Raw genomic sequence first — 21,984 nt, forward strand, 5'->3', positions numbered from 1 at the left:
AAAATGTGACTGGCAGAGGTGTTAAATTACGAAAACAAAACCATGATGTTGGTGAGAAACATTAACAATTTCTTACGAGGTATTTTACGAAATGGTGGTGTTATAACTGGTAACAATTTAAATAATTTAGTATCGGAAGCGACAGGAATCTGTGTTACTTCTTCTTCTTCTTCTTCTTCTTCTTCTCAATCTGCTTACCCTCCAGGGTCGGTTTTTCCCTCGGACTCAGCGAGGGATCCCACCTCTACCTCCTCAAGGGCAGTGTCCTGGAGCTTCAGACTCTGGGTTGGGGGATACAACTGAGGAGAATGACCAGTACCTCGCCCAGGCGGCCTCACCTGCTATGCTGAACAGGGGCCTCGTGAGGGGATGGGAAGATGGGAAGGGATAGACAAGGAAGAGGAAAGGAAGCGGCCGTGGCCTTAAGTTAGGTACCATCCCGGCATTTGCCTGAAGGAGAAGTGGGAAACCACGGAAAACAACTTCCAGGATGGCTGAGGAGGGAATCGAACCCCCCTCTACTCAGTTGACCTCCCGAGGCTGAGTGGACCCCGTTCCAGCCCTCGTACCACTTTTAAATTTTTCGTGACAGAGCCGAGAATTGAACCCGGCGCTCCAGGGGTGGCAGCTAATTACACTAACCACTACACCACAGAGGTGGACAGCTGTGTTACTACGGTGAAAAAGTAGAATCAGTGATGTTAATACCTATGAAACCCCCACTAAAAATTTTCGGAAGCAGAAATTTAAATTTGATAAAATAGACTATTTCACCCGGGACTTGCTTCGTCGAACAGTTTTTGAATATTATAGGGACGGTAAATCTCCAATAATAGGTAACCTAAGAGTATCAGTGAAACAGAAGACAGCTGGGAAAGATTATGTTTCCGTATGGGGCGTTGGCACTTTGTCGTCGTCTGAAAAGTATGGGATTTAAATACCTATCTGTACCTAAAAAGTGTTTAAAAGCTGAAACACCTGAAATCATTGCTTGGCAGTACAGATATCATCAAGATATTCAAGACCTTCGGGCGCAGGGTTATGCTGACGTATACCTGGACGAAACATGGTTCGACAGTAACTGTAGCAGAATGAAGAACTGGACAGACGATATCAACAATTGTGCTGTAATAACCCCATTCAACATTCAGTCCACTTTGCTTTTTTTTCCTAGTGGCTTTACGTCGCACCGACACACATATGTCTTATGGCGACGATGGGAGAGGAAAGGCCTAGGAGTGGGAAGCATTTGCCTGGTGTGAAAATGGGAAACCACGGAAAACCATCTTCAGGGCTGCCGACAGTGGGATTGGAACCCACTATCTCCCGGATGCAAGCTCACATCCGCACGCCCTTAACAGCACGGCCAACTAGCCCGGTCAGTCCACTTTGATAATGAGAGAATTTACATACAGCTAACAGATTCTATCAATCGTTGTCGTTCATTTCTGTGGATGGTTTAGTTTTATTGGTGATGCTCTTCTAGTCACACGTACTAAAATGGCGGATGCTCCCGCGGATTACCATGGTGGCATGAAATAGGAAATCTTTGAAAACTGGTTTAAAGACACGATACTACAACGCTTAGAAGGACCATCTGTGATAGTTATAGACAAGGCCTTCTACCACAGCCATGTAACCCTAAACCCAATCAATCCTGGAAGAAAGATCGAATGCTTCTATAAATGATCGATAAAAATATTCCTGTCCCTCATCCCGTTCCTATAATTCAGGTACTTCTGGAAATTATTGCAGAGAACACGCCAATTGGAGAAAGAAAAAAAGGTATGTTGTAGACGCTTTGGCAGTCAGTTATGGGCACACAGTCTTGCGCATACCACTGCGTTTTTAATCCCACTGAGATGGTGTGGCCGGAGATAAATTGGAGGACCGCATCAGAAACTCTTGGAAAGAAACCATTGGAGGAAAATATTCAATCATTAAAGGAAGTCTGTATGCTCGTGACACGCGACAATTGGAGAAATTACATCAGCCACTTGGAGAAAATAGAAAATAGCTACAAGAACATTCAGTCCACTTTTGACAATGAGAGAATTTACATACAGCTAACAGATTCTTCTGGGGAGGAAGACGACGAAGTTGAAGGTAAAACTGCAATGAGAAGAAATTTAATGGGTTAATGATTAATACTTTTTCTGTGGAGCCAACTTCAAATGAAATGATTTTTTTCCTTTTAACAAATATTTATGTCTGTTTGTCCAACCCTTGTCCCGTTTCCCTTCGGGGTCGGGTATGAGGTGAGATGAATCTGTCGTGGCGGGTTTTTATGACCGGACGCCCTTCCTGACGTCAACCTCATCAGAGGAGCTTTTAACAAATAGTTATGAATAATAAAAAGTGAAAGTAAAAAAGTATCAATAATCCAAACTATTTAAGCTTTTCATGGTATGCAAAACACCCTGAAGTGGGACTTAACGTCTTAGTGTGTATTGCTTTCCCTTAACTGCTCCACGGAGGAGCCAGTAATTAAACTAATAACGAATAATTCAGTCGTCTCTTCATTCAGTATGAATAAAGTATTCACTTTTCAAAATGGTTTACATTACAAAGTGTGCAGTCTATTCGTGGTATCGAATAGGGTAATTTGGTCGTTAATTCCGTTAACAGTTATATAATAGCAACAACAATTACAGCCAATTATTATTATTATTATATTATTATTCATGTGGCTGTTTCAGCCTTATAACGTTCCGGAATTTATGTGAAGCTGAAATGAAAAACCACAGAAATAATTTCATGAACAGCCGACGGTGGGATTTGAACCCACGGCACCTACCGCCTTCGGGTTACTAGCCCGTCGCCCTGTCACTGAGCTAGTCCAGTTTTATGTGTCGTTTGCGTTTTGGTATTCAGGGGCCTATTTTTGTAACCTCATAACCTACTTTAGATCGCCGTGATACAATATTAATATTATTTTTTCATATCCAAATCCCCTAATAATAATAATAATAATAATAATAATAATAATAATAATAATAATGTCCGCCTCTGTGGTGTAGTGGTTAGCGTGATTAGCTGCCAGCCCCGGAGGTCCGGGTTCGATTCCCGGCTCTGCCACGAAAATTTGAAAAGTGGAACGAGGGCTGGAACGGGGTCCACTCAGCCTCGGGAGGTCAACTGAGTAGAGGTGGGTTCGATTTCCACCTCAGCCATCCTCGAAGTGGTTTTCCGTGGTTTCCCACTTCTCCTCCAGGCGAATGCCGGGATGGTACCTAACTTAAGGCCACGGCCGCTTCCTTCCCTCTTCCTTGTCTCTCCCTTCCAATCTTCCCATCCCTCCACAAGGCCCCTGTTCAGCATAGCAGGTGAGGCCGCCTGGGCGAGGTACTGGCCATTCTCCCCAGTTGTATCCCCCGACCAAGAGTCTGAAGCTCCAGGACACTGCCCTTGAGGCGGTAGAGGTGGGATCCCTCGCTGAGTCCGAGGGAAAAACCGAACCTGGAGGGTAAACAGATGATGATGTTGATGATAATAATAATAATAATAATAATAATAATAATAATAATAATAGTAATAATAATTCTGTTTACATCGAAATAACAAATGAATTCCACAAAAATATGTTATTCCTGCTTTGGTTCGTCTGGTGCTAATGAGGTAGACGATTTGGCAACTCCGGCTACAGTAGATGAGTAAAACCTATAAGCCGCTAATAGACACTGTATACCTCGTCTTACTGAGCTAATGAGACAGCTCCGGCAGAGCGCCGAGTTCATGCGACCTGTGCTTGGCCACGCTGCACGCCGTTACAGCGTTGCCAGAGCCTCGTTTCTTAACCCGCAAGATATAGCAGATATCCTGGATTCAGGAGGCCAAATGGACTGTTTTGCGATTGACCTATCTAAGAGATTTGATAGGGTAGATCATTGAAGACTACTGGCAAAAATGAGTGCAATTGTACTAAACAAAAGAGTGACTGAATGGGTGGCTATATTTCTAGAAAATAGAACTCAGAGAATTAGAGTAGGCGAAGCTTTATTTGACCCTGTAATAATTAAGAGGGGAATTCCTCAAGGCAGTTTTATTGGACCTCTATGTTTTCTTATACATATAAATGATATGTGTAAAGAAGTGTAATCAGAGATAAGGCTGTTTGCAGATGATGTTATTCTGTACAGAGTAACAAATAAGTTACAAGATTGTGAGCGGCTGCAGGGTGACCTCGATAGTGTTGTGAGATGGACGGTGGATAAACGGGGTTAAAAGTCAGGTTGTGAGTTTCAAAAACAGGAAAAGTCCTCTCAGTTTTAATTACCGCGTTGATGGGGTGAAAGTTCCTTTTGGGGATCATTGTAAGTACCTAGGTGTTAATATAAGAAAAGACCTTCATTGGTGTAATCACATAAATATGATTGTTAATAAAGGATACAGATCTCTGCACATGGTTATGAGGGTATTTAGGGGTTGTAGTAAGGATGTAAAGGAGAGGGCATATAAGTCTCTGGTGAGACCCCAACTAGAGTATGGTTCCAGTGTATGGGACCCTCACCAGAATTACGTAATTCAAGAACTGGAAAAAATCCAAAGAAAGGCAGCTCGGCTTGTTCTGGGTGAATACCGACAAAAGAGTAGCGTTACAAAAATTTTGCAAAGTTTGGGCTGAGAAGATTTGGGAGAAAGGAGACGAGCTGCTCGATTAAATGGTATGTTCCGAGCTGTCAGAGGAGAGGTGGCGTGGGAGGACATCAGTAGACGAATATGTTTGAGTGGTGTCTTTAAAAGTAGGAAAGATCACAATATGAAGATAAAGTTGGAATTCAAGAGGACAAATTGGGGCAAATATTCGTTTATAGGAAGGGGAGTTAGGGATTGGAATAACTTACCAAGGGAGATGTTCAATAATTTTCCAATTTCTTTGCGATCATTTAAGAAAAGGCTAGGAAAAGAACAGATAGGGAATCTGCCACCTAGGCGACTGCCCTAAATGCGGATCAGTAGTGACTGATTGATCTCACATTTCTATTAAACCTATTGGTGGGACTAGGTTTTGCACGATAAACTTTCGTCGTGAATTTCGACGAGGAACCGCATGCCGACCTCTACGTGCGGCATTTCTTATTCACCCTGTATATAAATGAGCTGTGTATTACAATGGAAACAAAACTGAAGGTACATATTTCACTTCTTCTTCTTCTTCTTCTGTTTACACCCCAGGGTCGGTTTTTCCCTCGGACTCAGCGAGGGATCCCACCTCTACCACCTCAAGGGCAGTGTCTTGGAGCTTCAGACTCTGGGTCGGGGGATACAACTGGGAAGGATGACCAGTACCTCGCCCAGGCGACCTCACCTGCTATGATGAACAGGGGCCGTGTGGGGGGATGGGAGGATTGAAAGGGATGGACAAGGAAGAGGGAAGGAAGCGGCCGTGGCCTTAAGTTAGGTACCATCCCGGCATTTGCCTGGAGGAGAAGTGGGAAACCACGGAAAACCACTTCCAGGATGGCTGAGGTGGGAATCGAACCCACCTCTACTCAGTTGACCTCCCGAGGCTGAGTGGACCTCATTTCAGCCCTCGTACCACTTTTCAAATTTCGTGGCAGAGCCGGGAACAGAACCCGGGCCTCCGGGGTGGCAGCTAATCACACTAACAACTACACCCCAGAAGCAGAAGAAGGAGAAGAAGAAGAAGTATATAGATGAGTAGTGTATTAAAATGGATACAAAATTGACGGTACAGATTTCATACAGACAGAAAAACTTAACGTACACAGACTCGACCCGATACTTCATACTCGGTTGTAGAATGAAATACTGCTTTACAGAAACGTTTGGTGGTTCGGCGATGTTAGCCGGGCGTCAGACTATTTCATTTAACCAATGGTCTTCAAAGTCGGCCACGCAGGGCTCTAGTCCCATGTCTTTTGTGTTGTTGTGTACACAGGCTTTAACAGCTGACAGTAGCTTTCGTATGACGGCCGTTCATGTGAAATATTCGTACTAGGGCCGGCTTGATTTCAAAAGGCCAGCACTCTACTATCCGAATTAGTCACCCCCGCGTGCTAAATGAATTGATCACAAACACAGGTAACCTTAATTACTGTAGCTAATCGTTTACCTGTCCGGCTCCATGGCTATGTGGTTAGCGAGCTGGCCTTTGGACACAAGGGTCGCGGGTTCGATTCCCGGTAGGGTCGGGAATTTTAACCATAATTGTGTAATTCCCCTGTCACGGGGACTGGGTGTATGTGCTGTCTTCATAATCATTTCATCCTCATCAAGACGCGCAGGTCACCTATGGGAGTCAAATCAAAAGACCTGCACCAGGCCTTACCAGCCACACGGCATTTCATTTCATCGTTTTTTGTGGGTTTTTTTTTTGCTAGGGGCTTTACGTCGCACCGGCACAGATAGGTTTTATGGCGACGATGGGATAGGTAAGGCCTAGGAGTTGGAAGGAAGCGGCCGTGGCCTTAATTAAGGTACAGCCTCAGCATTTGCCTGGTGTGAAAATAGGAAACCACGGAAAACCATCTTCAAGGCTGCCGATAGTGGGATTCGAACCTACTCTCCCGGATGCAAGCTCACAGCCTCGCGCCTCTACGCGCACGGCCAACTCGCCCGGTCATTTCATCGTTTACCTTCTGTGGTTGTCAGTAAGAACAATTCAAGTGCAATCTCGGTCACATCATCTCCTGGGACCGACGACCTCGATGTTAGGCACTTTTAAACAACAAGCATCATCATCGTCATCACATCATCTCCTAATAGAAGCAAAGAAAAGCAATGGCATGAAGTCCATTGGATGAATGAGAGGTAAGGGCTTCCACTATTCGTCATCATCATCATCATCTGTTTACCTTCCAGGTTCGGTTTTTCCCTCGGACTGAGCGAGGGATACCACCTCTACCGCCTCAAGGGCAGTGTCCTGGAGCTTCAGACTCTTGGTCGGGGGATACAACTGGGGAGTATGACCAGTACCTCGCCCAGGCGGCCTCACCTGCTATGCTGAACAGGGGCCTTGTGGAGGGATGGGAAGATTGGAAGGGATAGGCAAGGAAGAGGGAAGGAAGCGGCCGTGGCCTTAAGTTAGGTACCATCCCGGCATTCGCCTGGAGGAGAAGTGGGAAACCACGGAAAACCACTTCCAGGATGGCTGAGGTGGGAATCGAACCCACCTCTACTCAGTTGACCTCCCGAGGCTGAGTGGACCCCGTTCCAGCCCTCGTACCACTTTTCAAATTTCGTGGCAGAGCCGGGAATCGAACCCGGGCCTCCGGGGGTGGCAGCTAATCACGCTAACCACTACACCACAGAGGCGGACTCCACTATTCGTAACCACGGAAAAACGTTGGATAGAGCAGTTAGCTACATGTCCGGCCGCCTTTATAGCCAGAATTGACCCGGTACTCATTTTAGGTGTAAACTGAGTAGACCTCTGTGTCATGTGCCTCCTCAGAAATGAAAATCTCGTTTCTAATTTTTTGGACTTCCTGAGAGTGAATCGAACTCACGTCCTTCCGGGTCGTCTCATAATATATATTTTGTCCGGGCTGAGTGGTTCAGATGGTTGAGGCGCTGGCTTTCTGACCCCAGCTTGGCAGGTTCGATCCTGTCTCAGTCCGTTGGTATTTGAAGGTGCTCAAATACTTTAGCCTGGTGTCAGTAGATTTACTAGCACGTAAAAGAACTCCTGCGGGACTTAATTCCGGCACCTCGGAGTTCCCGAAAAACCGAAAAAGTAGTTAGTGAGACGTAAAGCAAAATTACATTATTATTATAATATATATCCCAGAACTCACAGAAATACGACCTCATAAGTTGAGAGTTTAACAGAATGCGTCAAGTGCTGTCAATTGATTAGATCGTTGTTTTGTTTTTTAGGGTATGTCTCAGCTCATACTTACTTACGCGACTTTCTTTTTTCTTCAAAGAAGTATATGTACTTATCAGTTAGATATTCGTAGAGTACTTTTGAGGAATAGTTGATGAACTGTACTCATTAGCATGCGTGAGATGTTCCCCACACAACGAAATCACTTCATGACGTAGTCGACAAAAAAGAGGTGTCAGTTGGATTAGTGCTGAAGACAAAGAAATGAGATTGTAAGTCCATTGAGCCATGCGATCTTGTTCTGTTATCGTGCTCATCAATCAATACTGCTGGGGATTTTAATTAAGACTCTGATATCGGTTAGCATCTCCTTGAAGGCCACGCTAATAGCTATATAAGGAAAAGACGAAACTGATCGGAGCACTGCAGGACATTCTGACCAGGTAAGCTTCCATCAACAGAATGATATATTTAAAAAAAAAATCTTTTGGTGCTGATTCACTTCAGTCAGACACATGGGATATTTCACTTATTTCCAGTGTCCACTTGTAGTAGTAGAAACTAGTAGCTAGTCCTCATATGAGGTCAGTGGAGGTACGTGAGACAGTAATTAATAGAGCTATGAGTTGCCTACTTTTGCCGGGATGAATGACTCAGACGTTTCAGGCGCTGGCCTCCTGACCCCAACTTGGCAGTTCCATCCTGGCTCAGTCCGGTGGTATTTGGAGGTGCTCAAATATGTCAGCCTCGTGTCGCTAATTTTACTGGCACGTAAAAGAAATCCTGCTGGACTAAATTTCAGCACCTCGGCGCCTCCGAAAGCCGTGAAAGTAGTTAGTGGGACGCGAAGCAAATAATATTATTATTATTTTTTCTTTTTTTGCTAGGGGCTTTACGTCCCACCGACACAGATAGGTCTTATGGCGACGATGGGATAGGAAAGGCCTGGGAGTTGGAAGGAAGCGGCCGTGGCCTTAATTAAGGCCTGGTGTGAAAATGGGAAACCACGGAAAACCATTTCCAGGGCTGCCGATAGTGGGATTCGAACCTACTATCTCCCGGATGCAAGCTCACAGCCGCGCGCCTCTACGCGCACGGCCAACTCGCCCGGTATATTATTATTATTATTATTATTATTATTATTATTATTATTATTATTATTATTATTATTATTATGCGTGAATGGTCCCTTTCGGAACACACGAAGCTTTATTTATGATTTCGTTTGCGGAGGATCCAAGATATTTTCATCTGTTGACTAAAGATCCTCTTCCTTTCTTCCGTCCACTTGGTACCTGCTCTTTTTGGTACTTCATTCTCTGGAGTAACTTTCCACTTGTCAATTTTCTTTCTATATATATATCGATTCAAAATGTCTTCGGGTTGAATTTGTGCGTTCTTCATGTCCGCTTTTGTTTGTTGTATCCAAGGAAAATTCTTCAATTTATCAACTCTTTCAAGAACTTGGTGGGTTAGTCTGGTTTCTGGAAGTCTTTTAACATGTCCATAATATTTTAGCCTTCTTTTCCTGAGGTCTGCCGCAATTTTAGATAATTTTTCTGTGGATTTCCGGGTTTGGAGGCGGTACCCTTCTCCCGTGTGTCTTGGTCCTAAAATTTTCCTCATGATTTTTCGCTCTTCTTTTAGGATATTTTCCAGCTCGCCCTTTCTATGAAGCGTTAGATTTTCCCCTGCATATAAAGCCTCAGGTTTGATTGCAGTATTGTAATATTTAATCTTAACGTGGTTTTCTGTTGTAGATTTCTCTTGTTCTCCCATAAGCTCTTCTGAGTTTTTGGACACGGTTGTTTTGGGATATTTTCTCTTGTCCGGTTGGTTCGAGGATTTCGCCCAGGTATTTGAAGTGAGGGACTCTGTTGATTTGTCCGTATTTTGTATTGAGACTATGGATGTCTAGTTTTGCACATAAAAATTCAGTTTTCTGGAAGGAGATATGGAGTCCGACCTTTCTGGCACATTCTTGGAGAATTTCAACTTGCTTTATTGCTGTGACTTCATCGCTGGACAAAAGGTCCAGGTCATCCGCGAAGGCTAAGCATGGAATTTCAAGCTTGATTTTTTTGTGTCCCAATGTTTACTGGGTTCCAGCTATTTTGTGCTTTCAGTTCTTTTTCCCATTCCCTCATCACCTTATCTAGGACGAGGTTGAAGAGGAGGGGTGACAGTCCATCTCCTTGCCGAACACCAGTTTTTATCAAGAATTCGTCTGAGATTTCTCCCATGAATTTCACTCTTGACTTCGTGTCAGTGAGTGTCTGTTTGGTCAAGTTTACCGTTTTAGTGTCTAGTCCCTGTTCTTTTAGGATGCTGAACAGAGATTGACGATCAATTGAATCATAAGCCTTCTTGAAATCTACGAAAGTACAGATGATTGGAAGGTTTCTAAGGGCCCTGGATTTAAGAGCGGTTTTGAGGCTGAAGATCTGTTCAGTGCACGATCTGTGAGGGCGGAACCCAGCTTGATATTCACCAATCTTATGTTCTAGTTGTTCTTGTATTCTTTTCAACAGGCATGCAGAGATAATTTTGTATCCAACTTCAAGGAGGGAGATTCCCCTATGGTTGTTGATATCAGTTTTGTCTCCTTTTTTGTGAAGTGGGTGAATCAAGGCACATTTCCAGTCTTCTGGGAGTTTTTCATTTTTCCAGATTTTCTGTATGATTTCTGTAAGTTCCTTGAGTGAATTTGGAGTAAGATTCTTAAGGAATTCTGCAACAATCCCGACTCTTCCTGAGGTTCTGTTGTTCTTTAGTTGTTTACTGTGGCTCTGAATTTCTTCCTGGTTTGGTGGAGGTGATTCTGGCTGAGTGAAACTGGATGCTTCTTCAAGAAATCTTTCAGTGGGTTCGGGGCAGTTAAGAAGTTCTGAAAAGTACCTTGCAAGTTCTTAGCAGTTTTCTTTATTATTATTATTATTATTATTATTATTATTATTATTATTATTATTATTATTATTATTATTATTATTATTATTATTTTCGTTTACGGCCATTAGAGACCACGTTAGGTAACAGTTACATGTTTCTGGAAGCCTTCTTCACAGCCCAAAACTTTAGCATCCTTTCTCTGGCAGCCTGTCTTCTTTCTTCCGTCCACCCACGGTTAAGTTTTGGTTCGTCATGGAATCCCTGGAATTTGTCGATCACTGAGCTAAACTTTGTTCGGTTTCAGATGTCTTCTGAATTTAGTCCCACCTGTTTGCGATCCTTTCTCACCTCCCTGAACCATTTGTCTGACACTTTAGGTCTGCTGTCTAGTACTGTGAAAATTCTTTTCGTTAGTCTCTTCTCATCCATTCTAAATAAATGCCCATAGAATTTAAGTCTCCCTTTCCTCATGGACTCAGTTAGCCTTTCATTGTCAGGGTAAAGTTCTTCCCTTCATCGCAACCTATAATGTCCATCCACAATCTTTGGACCCATTATTTTTCGAAGGATCTTTCTTTCGAATTTCTCAGCTTCTCTCAGTCCCGCTTTCCCTGTCATTTGGAGGCATTCACAAGCATACAGACATTCCGTTTTAATCACTGTATTTCAGTGCCTTAGTTTACCTCGTCTGGAGATGGTTTTCTTCTCGTATATAGGATATGTCCAACGAAAAGCCGCAGCCATCTTCTCCCGTCTGGTGTTACTTGCTTCTCTTTCATTAGTTTTCAATTGCACTGTTTCAACCAAGTACTTACAGCTATCAACTCTTTCTATTTTACCGTGTTCTGTCTTTAGGTACCGAGGGGCTATTTTGATGTTTGTTACATATTTCGTTTTTTCGAAAGAAGACATCTCAAACCGAACAAAGTTTAGGTCAGTGATCGACAAATTCCAGGGATTCCATGACGAACCAAAACTTAACCGTGGGTGGACGGAAGAAAGAAGACAGGCTGCCAGAGAAAGGATGCTAAAGTTTTGGGCTGTGAAGAAGGCCTCCAGAAACATGTCACTGTTATCTAACGTGGTCTCTAATGGCCGTAAACGAAAATATAGTTGCCTGCTTTCTCGTCTTCATTTTTTTTTTTTTTTGTGATCTCTCTACTCCCTTATCTTACACATATTTGAAGAGAGAAAATGGAAAAGAGTGAAATTTCCATAATGGTGAATGTTCCATTTTTGCTCGAAAGGACCATACGGCGTAACATGTCCAAGGCTGGAAGTTGATATTGTGCACCTCCAGACTTCCAGCCTTGGACACGTTACGCCGTATGGTCCTTGCACCCAATTCCGAGCAAATAAAAAATCACCATTATGGCATTTTCACCCTTCATTTCTGCTTATAAAATCTTAAAGAAATTACTCATACAGTAACAAATTCAAGATGGTGAGTCCTAGATCTATCAAGGAGACGTATCATTTCAACGAAATGTACATTAAATATACGTCTTCGCATTCATCATTGCAGGCTGGCATATGTATATAGCAGATCTACGTCACGTAGGACTGTTTCTTAACGAAGTTATTTAATGGGCAATTTCAATTAGAGCTGCGATTTAATGATGTTTTTGGTTCTTACGTCCCACATTAGTACATTATGCAACAAGCCTATAATGGCAATAATTAAGACACGAGTATGTTTATAAACCGAGCGAAGCGAGTTTTATAATTTCCATACGAGTGTCTTAATTACCATTAGAGGCGAGCTGCATACGACTGTTTATGCTCGACGATAATTATAACTCTATTTTTTAAATATTCATAATTTCTGTCGAGATCTCGCTTGACAGTTGAGTTTACTGAACAGAGCGCAGAGTGCATGCGCTGGGTGATTGATTTTCCGCGAGTGGACCAGAGACTATGGTAATGTCATATGTTTTCAAAGCTTCGATAGAAAGTTGTACAGTTGGTGAAGTGAATTTACGGGAATGTGCCGTGTGGTTGTGGAATATTGGAAGTGGAAGGTGTATTGATGTTAGTTAATATGTGTGTCCAACATGTTTGATTTTGCTATCCTTACCTAACTGGTCAAACAGTTGTTTCATAATGAAAAACTGAACTCTGATTGGTGGAGAACCTGTATCATAATAATTGAAATCTGAACTCTGATTGGTGGAGAACGTGTATCATAATGAAATTTGAACTATAATTAGCCTCATTAAGATTCACTTTTCTGGCATATATAATATTTATATTTCGGCAACGTCGAGCATCAACTACCTTTACAGTTTTCGGGGACGCCAAGGTGACGGAGTTTTGTCACAAGACAGTAAACCACCAGCAGGTGGCTGTGCGGTTCGGGTCACGTAGATATCACTTTACTTTTGGGAGATAGTGGGTTCGAACCCCACTCGGCAGCCCTCAAGATGGTTTTCAGTGAGCTTCTATTTTCACACCAGGCAAATGCTGGGGCTGTACCTTACTTAAAGCCGCGGTCGCTTCCTTCCCACGCCCAGCCCTTTCCTATCCCATCGTCACCATAAGACCTATCTGTGTCGGTGCGACGTAAAGCAGAGCGTAAAAAAAGACAGTAAATCAACCGCTATGAGGCTGCCGTATTTCAGCACATTAAAATACCACCGAACTGAGCCTAGATCAAACTCGCCAACTTGATCTCATAAAGCATTCCTCTTTGGCTGAATGGTCTGCGTAGTCGCCTTCGGTTCAGGGCGGCCCGGGTGCAATTCCCAATCGCGTCGGAGATTAACCTGGCTCGGGAACCGGGTGTTTGTACTGTCCGGAACATTCCTGCAAACCACACTCAACACTATACGCCACTACAAAAATGCTCAGTTCCCATACACGGTAGAGGCCGTCCACGCTCGCTGGAGACACTCTCGGCACCAAAAGCCATACGATAGATAAATAAATAAATAGCCTGGCTTGTGATAATAAAGTGTGTCGTAGAAAATGATGCACCTGCAGTAAGAGAACGCCATCCCTGCATGAAGCCAATAAAATGCAGAGTTCAGTCGCTACTGATCTGCATTTAGGGCAGTCGACCAGGTGGCAAATTCCCTATCTGTTGTTTTCCTAGCCTTTTCTTAAATGATCGCAAAGAAATTGGCAAATTATTGAACATCTCCCTATTCCAATCCCTAACTCCCCTTCCTATAAACTAATATTTGCCCCAATTTGCCCTCTTGAATTCCAACTTTATCTTCATACTGTGATCTTTTCTACTTTTAAAGACACCACTCAAACTTATTCGTCTACTGATGTCCTCCGACGCCATCTCTCCACTGACAGCTCGAAACATACCACTTAATCGAACAGCTCGTCTCCTTTCTCCCAAGTCTTCCCAGCCCAAACTTTGCAACATTTTTGTAACGCTACTCTTTTGTCGGAAGTCGCCCAGAACAAATCGAGCTGCTTTTCTTTAGATTTCTTCCAGTTCTTGAATCAAGTTATCCTGGCGAGGGTCCCATACACTGGAACCATACTCTAGTTGGGGGCTTACCAGAGACTTATATGCCCTCTCCTTTACATCCTTACTACAACCCCTAAATACCCTCATAACCATGTGCAGAGATCTGTACCCTTTAACAATCATATTTATGTGATTACCCCAATGAAGGTCGTTTCTTATATTAACACCAAGGTACTTACAATGATCCCCAAAAGGAACTTTCACCCCATCAACGCAGTAATTAAAACTGAGAGGACTTTTCCTATTTGTGAAACTCACAACCTGACTTTTAACCCCGTTTATCATCATACCATTGCCCACCGTCCATTTCACAACACTATCGATGTCACCTTGCAGCCACTCACAATCTTGTAACTGATTTATTACTCTGTACAGAATAACATCATCTGCAAACAGCCTTATCTCTGATTCCACTTTGTTTACACATATCATTGATATATATGTAAGGAAACATAAAGGTCCAATAATACTGCCTTGAGGAATCCCCCTCTTAATTATTGCAGGGTCAGATAAAGCTTCGCTACTCTAATTCTCTGAGTTCAGTTTTCTAGAAATATAGCCACCCATTCAATCACTATTTTTTCTAGTCCAATAGCACTCATTTTTGCCATGATCTACCCTATCAAATGCCTTAGATAGGTCAATCGAGTTACAATTATTTACAGTGTCCCAGCCTGTTCATATAGCCTACGTTATTGTTATCACCTTTACGTTATAATTCAGACAAAACTACGAAATGATTCGAAATTAAATAAGATTTACCTTGTGTTTTACTTGCGCCTTTTAACAACGCTTTGACACAGATAGCTCTTCGGCGACACGTGATGAGAGAGTGCTTTAAATGGGAGGGAAGCAACAGTAGCCTTAAGTATGTTACAATGCCACATTTGCCTGGTGTAAAAATTGGAAAACACCGAAAACCATCTTCAAGACTGCCGACGGTGGAATTCATACCTAGCATCTCCCGAGTGCAATCTTACATTTACTTGGAAGCTGGCACCTCGGCAGAAAAAGCAACTGAATATCACTCAGCGTACAGAACTTATTGTTATGGGAACAATGACAAATTTGCCAGTTTTTGTAAAGCTGAATCCTCACGTGGTGAATGAGTCTAGTCACTTGGTTGTCAACCACATTGAACACTGTGTTTCATGCGTCGTTCTTTCTCTTGTTTCTTTGCCATTAGCTCTGGATTAAATATTTTATGTAGACCTGCGTTGGTTGGGTCAAGTGTATGATGGAAGGAAGAATAGTAAAGGGAAAGAAGTACTGAAACAGAAGATTATTTGAATAAGAAAGAGAGAGTAATACCAAGGAATATTAGACTAGATGGTGTTGAACAAAACCTTCAATAGATGAAGGTACAAAGGTGGTGGAAGAAAATAAAGGAGACGTATGGGACACTACTCTGAATGAGGCCGAAACTTACCCAAGGCTGTGGCGCTAAGGAGGAAGTAGATGACTGTTAGTCAAAACCTTTATATATATGTATATATATATTATTGTTTCCGAAGAATGTCTGTTATCATGTTTCGTTTTTTCTCAAGCGATTTCAAAGTGACGAAAATATGATTCATAACCTCCCAATAATATAATGGGATTCCTCAGTACATCCATCAATCGTGTTTTCAAGTTAATACTGCCCCTCTCACCTTAGCGTATGTGTAATTAAACCTTAAAAGTAAAAGTTCCAATATTAATCCTCCCCATATTGTGTTAAAAGGAAAATAAATTATGGTGTATAATTTGTGATATCATTCCACACAATATTTATAATAGTACTATAAAAACATTAAATATGCATAGTCTGTGAAGTTCCAGCCTGATAGATATATGTATCTACTAGCAAGATACCCGCGCTTCGCTACGGTTTTAAAATGAAAGTTTTCAAAGTTTTACATTTTAGAGAGTCCACTGTCAACTGAGCCTGTAAAATACACTCTCAGTTCGTACGCCAAACGGTTTTGGGGGAGTGATTGTTTACTTTCTGATCTAACACTCACTTGAACCCGGTACGGAATAATTTGAATTTTTTAAACCCTATCTTATTTAACATCTAGGATGTAAAAGCGACCAACCTGTTAAATTTTGATTTTCTACTTCGAACAATAATGGAGGAGTGAATACTTTTTAAGGGGTGAATGATTTTAAATATTTATTAACATCTATGATGTAGAAGACCACCCTTCATAAAAACAAAATAATAAATTCGTACCTTAAACGGTTTCGCAAGAATGGTTATTGCGTTTTTGAGAATCAACCACCATCTAAACCCCTCAGGGGAGAAATATTTTGAAGTATACACTATTTTACACCTAGGATATAAAAAGACCTTCTCCTAAAATTACAGCTTTGTACATCAAAGAGTTTTGGTCGGATGAATAATTTCGTTTACGCAGCTAATCTCATTTAACATTTTAGGGGTGAAACGATAAAAAATACTTCCTGTTTCACACCTATGATTTAACAAATATACCGCTATTTGGAACTTTGTCTTCGTACGTTAAACCGTTTCGGAGGAAGGAATGAATATATTTGTTTTCGGATCTTCACCACATTTAACTCTCTAAGCGGTTAAATTTATTTCAAACCTTCTGTTATTTAACACCTAGGATATCATTTGAAATATCGAAGTATTTTTTTCAAATCACCCATCAGTATGACCAACGCTCTAACGCTCATATAGCTGGTTCAAGTTTGTTTTGTTGTTGTTGTTGTTGTTGTTGCGAGATGATGTTTCTTGATACCTTCTTTTTATAAAAAATGGTAACAGTGAATTCCCTTATTTTCAGTGGCAAGATGGTGGCGTTATACTTGTTGATGGTAATCCTCCCTGTGGTAATGGGAGCAGGGAAGGCCCGCTTCGACAACTACCAAGTGATCCGTGTAGTTCCCCAGACCCTGCGTCAAGTGGACCTTCTGCGTCACCTCTCCGACACAAACCACGATGTAAGTTCTTACTTCGATGTTGTTCTTCTTCTCTTTCTTCATCCTCCTCCTCTTTCTCCTTTTAGCCTTTGAGCTATTGCAAACATTCAACTTCTTCTGCTTTCACATACCGTACACAATTTAATAAGTGTTTCTAGAAAAATGGAAACCCGATTGTGCACTTGAGAGAGTAAATCATTTATATGAAATATTCTTTACATTTTGCCAGATGAAGATGCGCATTCTATTCTCAGCTTCTTCAATAAAATAAGGCAGTGTAAGGTAATGTTATTAGAGGGGAAATAAACGGTAAATTACTATACGTGTTACTCTCTGCTGTTTTCAAATTTAGTTTTCAAATAAATACTGGCTGATAGGGAAGCGATTGATCTTTTAACTTAATATTAAGATTTGGTATTTCGTCGAGAATTTGAAATTGTCAAGAGAACTAACTGCATCTGCTATCAATAATCTCTGTCTTTCATAATCAGACTGTAGAAATTTCATCAGTCGTTCATGACATCAAGATTTATTTTAATTTCTTTCCTCAAACTAAAAGGGGGGAACATCAGATCTACGATTATGTTTCTCTTGTGGAAAACCAATCCAGCCAGCTTCATATTAATGTCAACTTCACTGCTTGAAATCTGTAATTTATTACCTATGTTTCAGTAACTGCAGAATTTAGAATTCCTAGAAGTATTTAGGTGTCATATTATATTTTCTGATGAAAACAGCATCATCCTTTCATCCTAACAATGTAAAAAATTATGCACAGAAAGTATAATAGGCATTGTTTACTCAGTGTTTCGGAGTTCAAAATACTGTTTGGAAAGTTGAACGATTTTAATTGTCACAAATACATAAGAGACTGTTTGCCGATCAGTTCATTCCGACATTCAGCACATCGAATTTGAGCTACGGTAAGTACGATGGTAATGGAGAACAATATATAATGTAATATGATATTCTCCATTCTACAGCGTTAAGAAATTGAGACTACGAAATATCATAGGGCAAAATGTTAACATAAATATTTTGTTTTGTATTTTTATCCAAGATTCATATGTTGTAAACTGGTTGTGAGAAATTTGGTGCATCTTGAAAAGCGAAATGTGATTGTAAGGGGCTATTCTCTGGACGATTAGTGCAGGTCAAAGTCTATTTGTTTCTACCTTCCTTCCTTCCTTCCTTCCTTCCTTCCTTCCTTCCTTCCTTCCTTCCTTCCTCCTAGCCTTTACAAGAGAAATACACATAAACATTCAAAAGAGTACTTTAATTCTTATTACAAACCGTTGTCGTTTGTGGAGGGATCTGAGTACGTAAAACTTTGACTTGTATCCAGGTAATGAAACCTACATGTTTGGTGCTTTCAGGAAAAAATATCAAAATAAGAGTCATTAAAAATATCCTCTGTTCTTGAAGGTTGATGTGTAGTGTACTAAAGTGTTTGACAATTCAAATTAAAAAAAAGGTTATTCAAGTTGATCTGTTCTGGCGGACAACCTGAGGAGATTCATAATAAAACTCATGTTTGTGTTAAACAGCGTGTAATAATCTTCTGAAGTAATATAGGAAATTTCATGTCAGAAATCTTCAGCAGCAGTAATATAATCCTAAATACAGTACCTATCCCGTTAACCACCGTGAACTCCATGGCGACCGGGAGAAGAGATAATATGCAGAACATGATTTTGTTTAACAGATTATTTCATGAGCTGTTTCACATATTATCTACCGTTAGCCAAGTTCCATTATGAAAAGAGTTTAGCTAGTTACTTGAATGTCTGTTGCAGTTAAGCTTTTGGACTGGACCTACCAGGGCGAATGCATCCGTTGACATCATGGTACCTCCTCACAAACTGCCTGAATTTGAAGACATCCTGCAGAGATTTAACTTTAAAAACGAAGTCTACATTGAGGATGTTCAAAAGTAAGATCCTTCACTTTTTGTATTGCAAATTAGTTCTGAACAAATAATGTAACAAACGTAGGCTTTTTTGGTATTTTAAACATAACGAACCGTAACTTCGGTGAAAATTAATAAATCCTGAGTTATATAAACTATTGGAGCGTTAGGGAAATGAGTTGTAACACTGTTCCAAGAAGGACATTCCTGGAATCATTAATGAACAAGGGGAGTGTGTATACGAGGATCTTCAAAAAGCAGAAGTATTCAGTCATCAGTATGCAATGATTGTCGGTTACAAGGATAATGTCCAGATAGAGGAGGTGACTAATGAAAAAGAGGTATTAAAATTTACCTATGACAACAATGACATTTACAGTCAGATGCAAAAGTTGAAAATTAGAAAAGCAGCTGGAATTTTTAAGGTTTCGGGGGATATACTAAAGACAATGGGTTGGTATATAGTACCATATCTGAAGTACTTGTTTGATTATTCTTTGCATGAAGGAACTTTACCAAATGAATGGAGAATTGCTATAGTAGCCCCTGTATACAAAGGAAAGGGTGATAGAGATAAAGCTGAAAATTACACGCCAGTCACTTTGACATGCATTGCATGTAAGATTTGGGAAAGCATTCTTTCTGATTACATAAGACATATTAGCGAAATTAATAACTGGTTTGATAGAAGGCAGTTTGGGTTTAGGAAAGGTTATTCCACTGATTTTTTTCTATTTGCTCTACGTCGCACCGACACAGATATGTCTTATGGCGACGATGGGATAGGAAAGACCTAGGAATGGGAAGGAAGTGGCCATGGCCTTAATTAAGGTACAGCCCCAGCATTTGCCTGGTGTGAAAATGGGAAACCACGGAAAACCATCTTCACGGATGCCGACAGTGGGGTTCGAACCCACTATCTCCCGATCACTGGATACTGGCCGCACTTAAGTGACTGCAGCTATCGAGTTCGACATTATTCCACTGAAGCCCAAATTGTAGGATTCCAGCAAGATATAGCAGATATCCTGGATTCAGGAGGTCAATTGGACTGTATCGCAATTGACCTGTCTAAGGCATTTGATAGGGTAGATCATGGGAGACTACTGGCAAAAATGAGTGCAACTAGACTTGACAAAAGAGTGACTGAATGGGTGGCTCTGTTTCTAGAAAAAAGAACTCAGAGAATTAGAGTAGGTGAAGCTTAATCTGTCCCTGTAATAATTAAGAGGGGAATTCCTCAAGGCAGTATTATCGGACCTTTATGTTTTCTTACATATATCAATGATATGTGTAAAAATGTGGAATCAGAGATGAGGCTTTTTGCAGATGATGTTATTCTGTACAGAGTAATAAATAAGTTACAAGATTGTGAGAAACTGCAAAATGACCTCGATAATGTTGTGAGATAGACAGTAGGCAGTGGTATGATGATAAACGGGGATAAAAGTCAGGTTGTGAGTTTCACAAATAGGAAAAGTCCTCTCGGTTTTAATTACTGCGTTGATGGGGTGAAAGTTCCTTTTGGGGATCATTGTAAATACCTAGATATTAAAATAAGGAAAGATCTTCATTGGGTTAATCACATTAATATGACCGTAAATAAAGGGTACAGGTCTCTGCACATGGTTATGAGGGTATTTAGGGGTTGTAGTAAGGATGTAAACGAGAGAGCATATTTTTCTCTGGTGAGACCCCAACTAGAGTATGGCTCCAGTGTATGGGACCCTCACCCGGATTACTTGATTCAGAAACTGGAAAAAATCCAAAGAAAAGCAGCTCGATTTGTTCTGGGCGATTTCCGACAAATGAGTAGCGTTACAAAAACGTTGCAATGTTTGGGCTGGGAAGACTTGGGAGAAAGGAGACGAGCTGTTCGACTAAGTGGTATGTTCCGAGCTGTCAGTGGAGAGATGACGTGGAAGGACATCAGTAGACGAATACGTTTGAGTGGTCTCTTTAAATGTAGGAAGGATCACAATATGGAGATTAAGTTGGAATTCAAGAGGAAAAATTGGGGCAAATATTCGTTTATAGGAAGGGGAGTTAGGGATTGAAATAACTTACCAAGGGAGATGTTCAATAAATTTCGAATTTCTTTGCAATCATTTAAGAAAAGGCTAGGAAAACAACAGATAGGGAAGCTGCCACTTGGGCGACTGCCCTAAATGCAGATCAGTAGTGATTGATTGATTGATTGATTGATTGATTGATTGATTGATTGATTGATTGATTGATTGATTGATTGATTGATTGATTGATTGATTGATTGATTGATTGATTGATTGATTGATTGATTGATTGATTGATTGATTGATTGATTGATTGATTGATTGATTGATTGATTGATTGATTGATTGATTGAGTGAGTGAGTGAGTGAGTGAGTGAGTGAGTGAGTGAGTGAGTGAGTGAGTGAAAAAATCCTATATTAGATGACCTAGTATGATCTAGTACCATATTCTATGATGTGGAAATTATTGTCGAATAACATCAGGGACTTGAAACATCTCCAGTCATCGTTCTCAAGTTCTTTTGTGGAGAACCTTCTTTTGATAACTTCGGCTAATATTGTGTCTGTAGTAATATGACACTAATTATGTGAAGGGGGCCGATGACCTTCGATGTTAGGCCCCTTAAAACAACAAGCATCATCAATTATGTGAAGGATGACCAGACGAAAACGCTCGAATACAGGACACAGAGATCTAAAATATAGGACATTTGATGAAAAATGTAGGACACTGCCACGCTACTAAGTTTTGTCTCTAGCATGTTATGGCGTTCTTTACATTTAAGACTATTTTAAGAACATTGCGCTACAATGAGTGTAATGTAATTAAATGTTATATTAACAGTTTACACATATGTATATTTCTTTTGCTACAACAGGATAGGATGGCCTTTAAGCAATCATCTACAAACATATCTGTCAGGAGAGGATTCTTTTGCCAGCAAATCTGTTTTATGCAACACGTACT

General features: G+C 41.0%; 1 protein-coding gene across 1 annotated transcript in view; it reads left to right on the forward strand.

Annotated features, from left to right (window-relative positions):
* The first annotated feature begins 8,226 nt into the window (after positions 1 to 8,226).
* LOC136862744 (zinc carboxypeptidase) overlaps positions 8,227 to 21,984 on the forward strand; it is a 42,337-nt gene continuing 28,579 nt past the window's right edge. Inside the window, exons 1-3 of the mRNA XM_067138973.2 lie at positions 8,227 to 8,235; positions 16,961 to 17,117; positions 18,893 to 19,029. Coding sequence (XP_066995074.2) covers positions 16,968 to 17,117; positions 18,893 to 19,029 — 287 coding nt within the window. The 5' untranslated portion in view covers positions 8,227 to 8,235; positions 16,961 to 16,967. The remainder of the gene's footprint in view (positions 8,236 to 16,960; positions 17,118 to 18,892; positions 19,030 to 21,984) is intronic.

The sequence above is a fragment of the Anabrus simplex genome, chromosome 2 (genome assembly GCF_040414725.1).
Source record: "Anabrus simplex isolate iqAnaSimp1 chromosome 2, ASM4041472v1, whole genome shotgun sequence".
Lineage (NCBI taxonomy): Eukaryota > Metazoa > Arthropoda > Insecta > Orthoptera > Tettigoniidae > Anabrus > Anabrus simplex.